A 14,667-nucleotide genomic window follows, 5' to 3' on the forward strand; every position below is an offset into this window, starting at 1 on the left:
GAACCAAAGCACGTGGAAGTCCTTTTAGAAAGGCTGTATTGTCTATTTTTTTGTTTTATTTCTTATTTTCCCACATATATCTGTTATGTAGTGTAACTCTTTTCTGCATTTTCTCTTTTTATCGTATGTAAGGTTTGTACCGATGCACTTTGTACACTTTCCACTGCACTCCTGTTTGAATGTAACTTGAACACGTGACAATAAACCTAATTCTCATTGTAAATTCTGTTTATTTTGAACTTCTACATCACACTGCTGCCAATGCAGGAGTACTTCTTTTCTGTCAGAGCGGTAGTGGCGTGAAAGCTGGTAATAACCAGCATCTTTTGTTTTCAGTAGAGGTGGGAGCTATGAAAACTATTTAGCAACTCTCCTTGGTTAAAATCATGCGTAGTGCATACTGGATTGTTTGAAATGATTCCTAGCTGTGCATGGCTCTGCACGAGGAACAATGAATCTGAACAATGAGGTACAACAGCTAGGATTGAAGGAGCTTCTGCCAAAAAAAATGGAGCTCCCTGCTTGGTTCACAAGAATGCTGATTAACTCTGGGCGAGTTGGTTAAAGCTTTTTAGGCAATTACTTTCTTCTCGCTCCTGGTCACCCAGATTTAATACCATACCATGGGTAAATGCCTTTTGGTTTGTTCGTTGCACCAGAGAATGTGTCATGGAAATCGATTTTTCCAAAGTGAGCCATACATTGATGCTTGCAGTTAAGGCCAAGTTTGCGGTGGGGGGGGGGGGGGGGGGGGGGGGAACCTCAAACGTCCAGAAAGAGTTCATCTTCCAAGACCATTTGAGAGGCGAGTGAATTAGATTTCGTGACTGTGGTCACTGCAAATAGGTGGAAGAACAAACTAACAATGCCATAAGGATTACTATTACCAATTCTCCTGCTAACAATGGTAAACAAAACAAAAAAAATACAACCAAAGAAAGTCTTCTTGGAAAACGGCATAACTTTAACAGCAATAAGTCATGTTCCAAGATTTTCTTCTGTCTAGTTCAATATCTGAGCTTAAAATTCAGTACTCCTTAGCTAAAGATAACAGGGATGGTTAGGCAAGTGATTCAGTAAATAAGACTTGAAAAAATATTGTCGCGATAGAATTAGCAGTATTGCAATTTATAGCTGAAGATTTATGTTGCCCTGATTGGGCTAAAAGGATCTATTTTATCTCAGCAGTCTGCAGTAGCCAGGATCGAACAGGCAAAATCAATCTATCACACAACACAGCCAGAATTGAAGTGAACAGTAATCTTTCTTGGTTTTACAGTTTTAAACATATCCACCTCCAAGTCTCAACAATTTTTGAAAGAAAGAATGCAAGTTCAGAATCCCAACATCAGATGGTCATATTAAAACCATTGCAGATATTTCTGATTTTATGCAGCTCTCGCTTGTATCTCATGTTTTTTGAATGGTGTCTTCCGGATTTAAATTGAAGGCTTTAAGCAGTTTCCATTCTCTCATACTCGCACTCTCAAATTTACATCTGAGAGATCACTATTCATGACAGAATACCTGGAACTAAAATATCAGAATAGGGTAATAAATTTGTTTGGTACGTCATTATTGCACACAGCACTTGATATCAATTACAAGATGTCCAATAACATTGCTAACAGAGAAATATTTCAAACTCTGCTTACTGCAGAAATATATTTTTTTAAAAGAATATATCAACACATATATATCTTTTTGTCAAAAACTTGCAAGCTTTCTGGCGTTTGACCTCACAATGGTCTGTCCAGATGATTTCTGCTCCTGTGCAAGAAAAGCACTGTATAACTGCACAATCAGGGCAACATTTTAAGGTTTGGGCTACAATTACTAAATGAACTCAGTTTCAAAATGCTACAGCAAGACTTGCTCAGGGACAAAATTATTCTCTATATATGTTTAAAAATTATTCAACAATAAGCACGATTATAAGAAGTTAATTAAATAGAAATATTAGCGATTTTGTCACTAAGAAAATATTGTGGTAGGCTCATTTCCAGAACAAATATTTAAACCAAATTGAAGTTCAGAAGAAGGGTCACTGGACCCTTAACTCTGCTTTTTCTCTACAAATGCTGAGCTTTTCCAACAATTTTGGTTTTATTTTGGAGTTCCACCATCTGCAGTTATTTGGTTTTTTGGTATTGATATGTTCTGCTTACACGGTTCAGTTTTTGCCAACAGGAGACAACATTGCTATTTATAGTTGTTTTCCCTTATTAGTGAAAATGGTTCAAAGCTGTGTAGAGTTATGAAGTTTAGAACTGTTTCTTGTTCAGCTTCATTGTAGATCAATGTTCAATTTTGCACATTAACAGCATCCCTTTACAAATGTTGTCACTTTATAAAAAACTGTGTGCTCTAATTACTTTAAAGGAAAATTATAACAGTTCTGATCAAGTCAGATTTTAGTATCAAGGCACAGTACTCTTAACTGTTGTGTGATGCTTGCCACTGCAGGCGAGTAAGCTAGTCAAAACTATTCAATTTGTATTTCATTAGGGATTCAACACTGCTGCTTTCATGGCTCATTTTCAAAGATCTTCCAGAAGAGGTCCAGAAGATCTGTAGGATAGATTCCCCGTTCTACTAAGATAATTCGTGCTCCACAAAAGATGTGTAGCAACAGTGCCACCTAATGGAGAAACAATTATTCTAACATAACCATTTGATGGTTGTTTTCAGCCTCAGGATGCCCTAATGTTTTTGTTTAGATTAGATTAGATTAGATTACTGAGTGTGGAAACAGGCCCTTCGGCCCAACAAGTCCATACCGACCCTCCGAAGAACAACCCACACAGACCCATTCCCCTACATTTACCCCTTCACCTAACACAATGGGCAATTTAGAATGGCCAGTTCACCTAACCTGCATATTTTTGAACTGTGGGAGGGGATTAGATTAGATTCCCTACAGTGTGGAAACAGGCCCTTCGGTCCAGCAAGTCCACACCGAGCCCCCGAAGAGTAACCCACCCAGACCCATTTCCCTCTGACTAATTCACCTAACACTATGGGCAATTTAGCATGGCCAATTCATCTGGCCTGCATATCTTTGTGGACTATGGGAGGAAACCGGAGCACTCAGAGGAAACCCACGCAGACATGGAGAGAATGTGCACACAGACAGTCACCTGAGGCTGGAATCCAACCTGGGACCCTGGTGCTGTGAGGAAGCAGTGCTAACCAGTGAGCCACCATGCCAACCATGTTACATAATTAAGACTATTACTGGGCAATCAAGTGTGAGGTAAAATTTAGCAATAGTCAGAATCTATTCCATAAATTCTCAAAACATAAGGCTATCATGATGAGTGCAGCAAACCCACCCAATGAACAGCTGAGGAACTGGTTTAGTACACTGAGCTAGTTGACATCAGCCAATGGGAGCAGCAAGAAATGACAATTCACCTCAGCTCAGTTGAGTTATAAAGGAGATGGAAACACAAAGTTCCCCCTTCTAGTCACTACACGTCAATTCACGTTTACATCAGCTTGCAGCTTTAAATGACAGGTTGCTAATTAGTTGCAAAACTAATTTTAGAGATGTGATGGAGGATGCAGGAATCTCTATTATGTACATGTAAAAAGCTACATAACACATTTAAACTAAACAAGTAATCCAAATAGACACCCACGTATCGGAGCTCCAAATAACACAGCATCCAATGCCTTGAGTTGTAGCTTTTGTCTGTGACTCCGGTCAGTGATTTTCAAATTTGAGACCATAAAAGGAATCTCATTCACAGCCAACCTGTAAACCAAACACTGAGTTTAGAAATATCAAGACTGAAATAACATCGTTATCTTGCTATTTCACAAACTATTTTCTGTTCTTAATGAGTCAAGTTTTGCTGGAGTCCGATTCTACTGACATGACCAGCCCGCCAAACAGTCACCAAGCTTTCACAAAACACAAACTAAAACAGACTGTCCATTAGGAGATACTAGGTGAGACATAGAGCGCGTTAATAACCATTTTTGGGGAGTGTGCCAACTTTCAAAGCTTCAAACTGATGACTGTGGCATACTGCACTACATACCATATTGGTGGAGACATTAGTAACCATGCAGTGATCCTCCATCAGGACTATATCGAGCAAGCAGATCATGACATCAAATCAATTTGAAACACTGATTGGAACTAGTGATGAGATTTTGCTCCAGCTAAAGTTCTCTCTCGATATTGCACAATTGAATAAACCCATTCGGACTTGGAATACAACATGATTTAGACAATGAATGGAGGCCACACAGAACAGGGTAAACATGGAAGAGGGAGGATGAGGGAACAGTGATCTCAGCACATCATTGCCACTCATGGTGTTCAAGGAGCAATTCCCCAACTTGAATCTGAGGAAAGGTGCACAAATCCTCTTCACTGAACTCTGCCACCAACTGCAACTGCCAAGTGGGACATGGCCCGTATTGCCTAAGGCTCTGAAGGTTATGGTTTTAGTCACATTTGAGTCTGGTTTTTAGGCTGCAGCTTGACGCATTTATAACATGTCACAGATGTTTATTCACTGCAGTATCAATACAGTTGCGTTTTGGTTTCTCTTACTACAACCAAATACACAGCTCCAGCACATGATGGCACTACAGTTGCAAGCTTCTCTGTACTGCAGTGTGCCACTATCTTCATGCACATTACTTTGCAACATCTATATCAAATCTGTCAAGGACAGGAATAAAAAAGAATTCAAGGGTTCCACAATCACCATCCTGCATATGTAACCAGCACTTCCACCAGGTTAATACCTGATACTTTAGCAGAAGTTTTGACTCCATCATTTTGCAGCACTGATTGAGAGAGTGGTATTTGAACTAGTACAGTAAACCAAAACATGGTCCCTGGGCCACAAGTGCTATCCACCGATGCTGCCACACGAATTGGCAAATGGCATGCATGCTGTACCATTTCACCTTCATGACAGAATAGTTTTAGCCATCTGTATAACAGGTATGTGGCTATCTTGCCAGCTCGATGACGATGACGAGGAACTTGATCAACAGGAGAACAAGGAGGAAGAGCGACTTTCATGACCACCTAGACAGCTCCCCATTAAGAATTCATCTGCTGTGGTAACAGCAAGCTCATCCCATGGCAGAGTTTGCATACCTCAGCGTTTCAGTCACTGATCATCACACTGCTCCACTTGGCCACGATGCAAAAATACTTGCCAACACAAGAGGCATTTCAACCAATTGTATCCTTGAAATCATCCCATACTGCTTACAAAGGTCAACTTATCACCCGTGTGATCCTTTAGCACCTGTTTTCCACGTAGCTTGCCCTGGTAATCCAATAGATGTAGCATAGCTGATGGAAGGCTGCTGGACTTCAGAAGAGGAGTTACACATGGTGTTGGAAGGTGATCTAAAATAGTTCAGGGTCTAGAAGGTCAGGTTGCACCTGGTTGGCGCTGGACCCCTCCAAGCTCCCTAGCATGGCTTCTCAAAGCTACAAACAACTTGTTGTACACACTCACCGGTATTTGAGATTTTAACCTTTTTTCAGTGAAACTGCCAATGCTTAGACATTATTGGAAAGTAAGAGACAGAGGTGTGATAAATCAGGGTCTGAAACCAGTGGAGGTTGGAATGATAGGACCTTTGAAGATATATTAATTGATCTGAATCTTGGTAGTTACCTTCACAGCTATACAATAACACTGGCTTTTGAATACCTGCCTGGAGGGTCTCCTGGTCCCTTGCAGCATCTGAAAGGCCCATCTGACATAATATCTGTTACTTTTCACTGTTTGACAGAGCAATTCCATTCCTGCATGACAGGCTGCAGCTGCTTGAACACCAGCACACCACCCCTTTCAGTTATGGAGGCTGGCTCTAATTGCGCTCAGAATTTATGCTGTTGGCTGTAAATAACGAACAGTTACTGGCTTCAGGCAGCACAAAGGGGGCTGATTCACAGTAGACCATGAATTCATCCAGACGCCTTCTGGCTTATGGGACTCTGAAAGATGCCATTACAAAAAATTTAAATTAAATTAAAGAGCAGAATCAGAAAGGTAATCATCTCTGGATTACCATCTGAACCAAGAGCAACTTGACACTGGGTCAACAAGATTAAAGAGGTAAATGAATGGCTCAGAGATTGGTGTGGGAGAAAGGAGTTTGAATTCACGGGACATTGACACCTGTACTGGGGAAGGAGGGAACTATTCCAATGGGACAGGCTTCACCTGAATCACGCTGGCACCAGAGTTCTGGTGAATCAGATAACTAGGGCTGGATTGGACTTTAAATTAAACAGTGGAGGGGTGGATTCGGTCACATGGAAAAGTATAGAAACATTTGGGGTGGGGGGGTTTAGCAGAGGTTATTGAAGATTCAACATCATGTAGTAGGACAGGCAGTATAGAATGACAGGAATCGAACCTCAGGCACAACAGATATGGGACAATTATGAGCAGGTGTAAAAGTCAGAGGACTGAGGGTGTTGTATTTAAATGCATGCAGTATACAAAACAAAGTAAATTAACAGGAATGACTTGCTGGCACCCCAAAGACTTAGCTGCATATCTGGGAACTAAATATCCAAAGATATGAATCCTAATAAAAGGACAGACAGATGCTCAGAGGGGACAGGATTGTCTTGTGAGTAAGAAATGAAATTGTATCATCAATAGCAAGAAATGATATGGAGTCAGAAGGTATAGAACCTGTGTGGGTAGAGTTGAGGAACCACAAAAGAAAGAAGAGCCTGATGGGAGTTAAGTACAGGCCTCCCAGCAGTAGTCAGGATGTAAGGAAGAAAATAAATCATGAAGATAGAAAACGCATGTAAGAAAGGCACTATTAAAATAAATATGCAGGTGGACTGGGAACGTCAGGTTGGTAGCAAATCTCAAGAAAAGGAATTTGTGGAATGTCTACAAGATGGTCTTTTAGAGCAGCTGTGGTAAAGCCCACTGGAGAACAGGCGATTTGGTGATGTGTAATGAGGTAGACTTGATGAAGGAACTGAAGATGAGGGAATCTCTTGGGGTAGTGACCATAATATGATGGAATTCACCCTGCAGTTTGAGAGGGAGAAGCTAGAATCAGATATAATGGTTTTACAACTGAGTAAAGCTAACTACAAAGACATGAGAGAGGAGCTGGCCAGGGTTGACTGGAAGGGGAGCCAGTACAGCAGCAATGACAGGGGTTTCTGGGTAATTCAGGAGGTGCAGCAGAAATTCATCCCAAAGAAGAAACAACATACCAAATGTCAACAAGGTAACCATGGCTGACAGGGGAAGTGAGGGACAATATAAAAGCAAAAGAAAAAACATACAATGTGGTGAAGGTTAGTGGGAAGCCAGAGGATTGGAAAGCCTTTAAACACCAGCAGAACATGACTAAAAAGTTAACTAAAGGTAATCAATACTCAAAAAGGGATCGTTTCTATCAGACAGAACACGTGTGGGGGATTGGGAACATTGTTCCTGTAAAATGCTAAACACAAACACAGATTGGATGGCCTGAACAGCCCATTTTGGTTTTCCTTACAATCATTCACGAGATGTGGGCCAGTATTTATTACCCATCCCTCGTTGCCCTTGAGAAGGTGGTGGGTGATCTGCCTTTTAAACTGCTGCAGTGCACCTGCTGTGTAATAACCCACAATGACTTAGGGAAGGGATTCCACGATTCTGACCCAGCAACAGTGATAGATTTCCAAGTCAGGACGATGAGTGGCTTTGAGGGGAGCTTGAAGCATTTGGTGTTCCCAAGTATCTGCTACTCTTGCCTTTCTAGATGAAAGTGGTCGTGGGTTTGGAAAGTGCTGTCTAAGAATCATTGGTTAATTTCTACAGTGCACCTTGCAGGTCATACACACTGCTGCTATTGAGTGCCAGTATCAGGAGGAATAAATGTTTGCGAATGTGGTGCCAATCAAAAGGACTGCTTTGTCCTGGATACTGTCAAGTTTCTTTGAATGTTGTTGTAGCTGCATCCATGAGGAAAGCAGGGAGTATTCCATCACACTCCTGACTTGTAGATGCTGGACAGGCTTTGGGGAGACAGGAGGTGGGTTACTCGCCATAGTATTCCTAGCCTCTGACCTGCTCTTGTAGCCACTGTGTTTATGTGGAGAGTCCAGTTAAGTTTCTGGTCAATGATTACCCCAACGATATTGACAGTAGAGTATTCAGTGATGGTGCCAACACTGAATATCAAGGGGCAATAGTTAGACTGTCTCTTAACTGGAGATGGTAATTGCAAGACATTTGTGTGACATGTATGTTAATTGCCACTCATTAGCCCAAGCCTAGATATTGTCCAGATCTTGCTGCATTTGAAAATGCAGCATCTGAGGAATCACAAATGGAGCTGAACATTGTGCAGTTATCTGCGATCATCCCCACTTCTGTCCATATGCTGAAGGGATGTTCATTGATGAAGCAGCTGAAGATGGTTGAGCCTAAGGAACTTCTGCAGAGAAGTCCTGCAGCTGAGATGACTGACCTCCAACCACTATCATCTTATGCGCCAAATCGGACTCCAGCTGGTGAAGAATGCGCCCCCAATACCCACTGACTCCTGTTTTGCTGGGCTCCTCAATGCCACACCCACTCAAATGTGAACTTGATTCCAAGGGCTGTCACTCTGACCTCACCTCTGGAACGGAGCTCTTTCATCCTTGTTTGAAGTAAGGTTTGTAATTTAATACATTTTAATGAAGACAATTAGATTAGATTAGATTCCCTACAGTATGGAAACATACCCTTCGGCCCAACAAGTCCACACTGATCCCCCCCCAAAGAGTAACCCACTCAGACTCATTCCCCGACCCTATATTTATCCCTAATGCACCTAACACTATGGGCAATTAAGTACGGCCAATTTACCTGACCTGCACATCTTTGAATTGTGGGAGGAAACCTGAGCACCCGGAGGAAACCCACGCAGGCACGGCGAGAATGGGCAAACTCCACACAGTCACCTGAGGCTGGAATCGAACCCGGGTCCCTGGTGCTGTAAGCAGTAATGCTAACCACTGAGCCACCGTTTATTTTCTTAAAGTTCTTGAGTCAAGCCTCACAAGCAATAAATGAGGAACTAACTTGAGTGCAAGATAACTTCACGTCACCTTTAGTTTCAAGATCAGAAGTCAAACAGCAGCAGGTTATAATCCAACAGGTTTATTTCAGTTGATGAAGGAGCAGCACTCTGAAAGCTTGTGATTTTAAATAAACCTATTGGAGTATAAGCTGGTGTCATGTGACTTCTGACCTCATCCACCCCAGTCCAACACCAGTATCTCCACATTAGTTTCAAGGGTATTCTCAGCACACTCACAGAAACTGAAAACCCGAACTGTGAACGGTTTCTTTCAAAACTAACCTGGGTAGGCCAACTCCTCGAATGTTGTTTTCCTGGAAAACCTTGGCATATTGTGGCAATTCCACAAAATTAACTAACCAGTCCGTCGTTTCATCCACTGTCCAATTGTATACTGCAAGAAAGTAAAGAGACATAATTAATCATAAAGCAAGTTTAACTGCACCGGACAATAGGATAAAGGGCACAGATTTAGACCAATCTGTCCAAACAGCCACCTGATAATCCTCACTACAGATTTTATAAATTGCTGAAACAATTTTGTTTTTCAAATTATGAAACCTGTTAGAAAACATTTTTCTGGAATATCCTTTCAAGACTTAATGAACATGTTATTCAGTAAAATAGAGGAAACAATATGCATTCAGGACTTACGGTTGTAAAATCACCTGTGATGACACGTTCCAAAACAAAGAGGAACTACACTTTTCTAATTTTCCATATTTGGCATCATACATGCAGACACTGATTTCCAGCTTCCAACCATGTAGCATTTTAACCATGTATCAATATTGAGAGAGATTGTTCTGGTTAGTTCAGTTGACTAGAAGACTGGTTCGCAATACAGAGAGGTGCCAACAGTGTAGGTTCAATTCAGCTGAGATTACCGTAAAGGTCTGTCCTTCTCAACCACTTTCCCTCGCCCTACGCATGGTGACCCTCAGGTTAAATCACTATCAGTTATCACCCTCTTGAATGAGAGAGCAACCCTATGTTCTGATAAAACTATAGCGTCTTTTATCTTCATTCCTGACTGAATTGTACTAATTTTTTTTCTTCAAGACAGAGAATATTCAACACCTCTCTGAAATTACATAAGGTTAACTTTTTAAACAGGAGCACTGAAAAACCATTCTTCTAAAACTGCCATCCTTACCTGGTCTGGCCTCCATGAGATTCCAGGACCACAGCAAAGTGATTGACTCTTAACTGCCCTCTGGGCAATTAGAGGTGGACAATAAAAGCTAGCTTAGACCACATCATGTGAATGAATTTTTAAAAAAGACCTCAATATATGAGTTGGTAAGGACGCAATGGTTATTCTGATGCTGAGTAATTGTCCCATGCCACTGCCTAGAGACTGACAATGAATTACTAGCCTCTACAAATGCTCAGGGTCGAGAGGCACCGCCCACCAGGCTGCTACCTCATTTGGATGGAGTATGGACCAGGAGACGAAGTGGCAGATGTAGGGGTAGGTTCCCAAATATTTCAGCTAGAGAGCATAGTGTTGCCCTCACAACTTTAATGAGATTAACACATCTGAGCCAACTGTCTTATTTGTCCTGTCATTAGTGAACCATCCTCAATTGTCACACCATATGCTTTTGTCTAAATACCCATCATATCTAAACTGCTGCTTCTCAACAAACTTATTAAACTGTCTGAAAATTCCTTATCAATGGTCAATTGCCTGCATTAGGTAATCATGGTCCCAAACAGTGAAATCTTAACACGGCAGAATTCCAAAGCTGCAATCCCCTACTTTCATTTCTATGGCTACTCCAGTTAAGTTTCAGGTCAACAGTAAATTTATAGGATGCTTATTTTTCTTTACTGGTTAAAGAGATGTGGGCAGCACCCAGGCCACCATTTGTTACTAACCCTAACTGCCTTAGACAAAGTTGATGGTGAGCTACCTTACTGAACTTCTGCTATCCATGGGGTGTAGGAACACCCACAATGCTCTTAGGGAGTTCCATAATTTTGACCCAAAAGGAACAGTGACATTCGAGTCAGGGTGGTGCTTGACCCAGAGGGGAACTTGCAGATGGTGATGTTCCCATTCGTCTGCCGTTTGCAAAATGCCATTGGAGAACATTTGATAAGTCACTTCAAATTTCATAGATGGTGTATACTGCTGCTACTTTACATCAGTGATAGATGGATTGCCAAAGAAAGGTGTCAAGTTTCTTGAGTGCTGTTGGAGCTGCACTCATCCAGGCAAGTACATCATATTCCAGACTTGTGCCTTGTCAATGGTGGCCAGGCTTCGGAGAGTCAGGAGGTGAATTCCTCAGGAATTTCTGGCCTCTGATCTGCTCTTGTAGCCATAGTATTTATGACTAATTCAGTACAGTTTCTGGTCAATGGTAACACCCAGGATGTTGTTAGTGAGGATTCAGCACTGATAATGCCACCAAGGGGTCATGGTTAAATTCTCTCTTGTTGCAGATGGTCATTGGTGACACAAGTGCCTGACAATGCTGCTTTCCCACATGTCAGCCCAAGCCGGAATACGGTCCAGGTCTTGCTTCACATAGAAGCAGACTGCTTCAGTATCTTAGTCGTCGCAAATGGTGCTGAACATTGTGCAATCATCCAACTTCTGAGCTTTTCATGTAGGCAAAGTCACTGATGAAGCCATAAAGATGACTGGGCATGGCACACAACCCTGAGGAACTCCTGCAGTCATGTCCTAGAGCTGAGGTAAGTGACCTCCAATAACTATATTCACCTTCCTTTGAGGGTGGTGTGACTCCAACCAATGAGGGTTTCTCCTCAACTGTTCCCATTGACTCTACATTTAATAATACAGTAGGTTTAGGGTGAGTTGTGTTGTTATTATTGCATTTCAGTGCAAATTAGATGAATGGGGGAACTAAACGGCATGATATATTCAGTACTTTGCGTTTCATTTTATAAATATAGCCTAACTTTCTTTGCCTCTAAAGAACTGCCACTTTTCTGAAGTCAGGCATGGATTAGTGATGGATAAATTAGTGGTTCAAAACTGTAGTGCATAAAATATTCAGCAGAGGGAGACCAATTCCTTGACAAGCCATGTGAGCGAGCTGCTTGGGGTTTAACATTTCCATATAATGCTTAATATAGAAAAGCAAGACACCACTCAGCTCAACACATAACATAGTGTCAATAGTAATTTATCTAAATTCATAAATCATGGATACAATAACCTATGTATTATGCTAGCTCTTAATATTTTATTCATTAACTCTTCTGGAGAATTAAATACTTGAGTTATGTTAATCTTTAACAAAAACATCCTATTAGCTGCCACAAATTGCTAATGATTAATTGAGTATTAGAGAGAGCTGGAGACATGCTAAATCAACTTTTAGAAATGCCGTGTTCTTGTTGTTGTCAAAATTATGTTAAAGTCTTTAACATGGTAGTTGTATAACAATCAAAATGTCATTTGTTCCAAACTGAAAAAAAATTCAAGTATATGTTGGCCCTGAAAAGCAGAGGACTGTTACTCCATTAAATCCTCTTTCTGACACCAAAACCCTGAACTAGAATTCCAGTCATGTTATGTTCTTTTATCCAATCACATGGTGTAAAGCTGTATAGCTGTTGTTATGGCAGTGCTAACATTAAACACAAACTCTTGTCATAAAACACAGACTAGTTAGTCTATTGTCACATCCGCTAAGCGGTAATCTTCAGCATGATGAATCTGTTCAACATAATGAATTAGTTTCCACAGTGAAAGTTCCTTACCCATCACATTCCTTATAATTCATTGCTTTTTTGTAAAATCTCCATCCTTGCCTGAACAGCTTCTGCCTCACTGATATTTTCGACTTGCTGTTGCAGTTTGGTAAACAAGATTCTGGCAATCGTAAAACATGCCCTGAGCTTTACTCCTCCAAATAGGATATGTACCAATATTCAGTTCCTTCACTTGAAACTCAGGTTTTAATTCTTTGATGCGAATAAAAATTAGTGTACACAAATTTAAAAGCATCTTGGATTTTGATCTTATTCCAGACCTATTTATTTGTGAAAAATCCAGACCAATTCTTCCTCATTTGGAAATGTTGTTATTACAGTGCTCCATAAACTGCTTTTATAAAGGAATCCAGGTCTTAACTGCTTTTCCTCACATTGGGCAGCTTGTGAACCCAAGTTACAACTCCTCTCAACTTTCAGATATTTTGAACCCAAATCGGAGGGAATGTTTCAAAGACACATCAATCAGTGACTCCACTGCATCAATCAATCAATCAGTGACTCCACTTTGACTCCACTGAATCAGTCAGTGACTCCACTGCACGGACTACATATTGCCAATCCCCAAAGGATACAGGATCCAGAATACCAAGTTTTACGTTCTTGCCCCGAGACACCAACTGACATCAGTACAATATTACTTTACAGTAGGTCTGGGCCTAACACAGGAGGGAAGGAACTGGGATCTGTCTCTTGGTCCTGGAGGTTCAGGGTCATTAACCTGAAATGTTGCCAAGATGATGTTGTCCAATATCAGCAGACACACCCCACTCAACCTATTCAGAAAGCCAAGAAAAGAGAGAGCCGTCAACATTCTCCACGCCAGTGGCCATTTTACATTAGTGAGAGCTTAGTAAATGCAGGATACCTGTTTTAGCCTCACTGTCAGTTCAGTGATCTTTTAACAATACTTTCATGAGGTGTTGGCATTGCTAGCAAGACCAGCATTTGATTTCCATTAATAAAACTCTTGAGATGGTAACAGAGAGCCACCTATCTGAATCACTGCAATCCATCTGATGCTGGTGCACCCACTGTGCTGTCAGTTAGTGTTTGGGTTTTGACCCAGCATCAGTGAAGGAATGACATATAATTCCGAGTCAGGATGGTCTGTGCCTTGGAGAACCTGCAGGTAGCAGTGTGGTGGAGATCATAGAGTTCCTGCAGTGTGGAAGCAGGTTATTCAGCACCTCAAGTGCACAACAATCCTCTGAAGAGCATCCCACCCTGACTCACTTCCCACCCTATTCTTGCAAGCCCACATTTCCCACGGCTAACCTGCACATCTTCAGACTCTGGGGAGGAAACTAGAGCACCCGGAGGAACGCCATGCAGACACGGGGAGAATATCAGTGTAGAGTTTGCACAGTTGTCTGAGGCTGGAATTGAACCCAGGTCCCCAGCACTGTGAAGTAGTAGTGCTAACCACTGTGCTGCCTGGGTTTAGAACATGCTGACAATCAATACTTGGTGAGTTGCTGTAGACTAATAGATACTGCTGCCACTGTGCATGTAATAAAAGGTAGTGAATGCTTAAGGTGGTGACCAGTGTGCCAAACAAACAGGCAGCTATGTTCTAAAGCTGAAAAATGTGTTGCTGGAAAAGCGCAGCAGGTCAGGCAGCATCCAAGGAGCAGGAGTATCGACGTTTCGGACATAAGCCCTTCTTCAGTAAAGTCCTCACTTTCTCCTAGCTATTTTCTAAATCAGGTTGAACTGATCCAGGGAAGTAGAGCTTGTTACAACCCATTCCTGACTTGTTCCAATAGATAGACTATGGGGAGACAGGAGTAGAGTTGCTTGCCAAAGACTTTGCAGCCTCTGACGTGC

General features: G+C 41.5%; 1 protein-coding gene across 1 annotated transcript in view; it reads right to left on the reverse strand.

The window, feature by feature from the left end:
- stim2b (stromal interaction molecule 2b) overlaps positions 1-14,667 on the reverse strand; it is a 128,956-nt gene that overhangs the window by 33,372 nt on the left and 80,917 nt on the right. Inside the window, exons 5-6 of the mRNA XM_060825090.1 lie at positions 9,364-9,475; positions 3,645-3,760 (exon numbers count right to left, since the gene is read on the reverse strand). Of these exons, the coding sequence (XP_060681073.1) occupies positions 3,645-3,760; positions 9,364-9,475 (228 nt within the window). The remainder of the gene's footprint in view (positions 1-3,644; positions 3,761-9,363; positions 9,476-14,667) is intronic.

This window comes from Hemiscyllium ocellatum, chromosome 1, assembly GCF_020745735.1.
Source record: "Hemiscyllium ocellatum isolate sHemOce1 chromosome 1, sHemOce1.pat.X.cur, whole genome shotgun sequence".
Taxonomy (NCBI): domain Eukaryota; kingdom Metazoa; phylum Chordata; class Chondrichthyes; order Orectolobiformes; family Hemiscylliidae; genus Hemiscyllium; species Hemiscyllium ocellatum.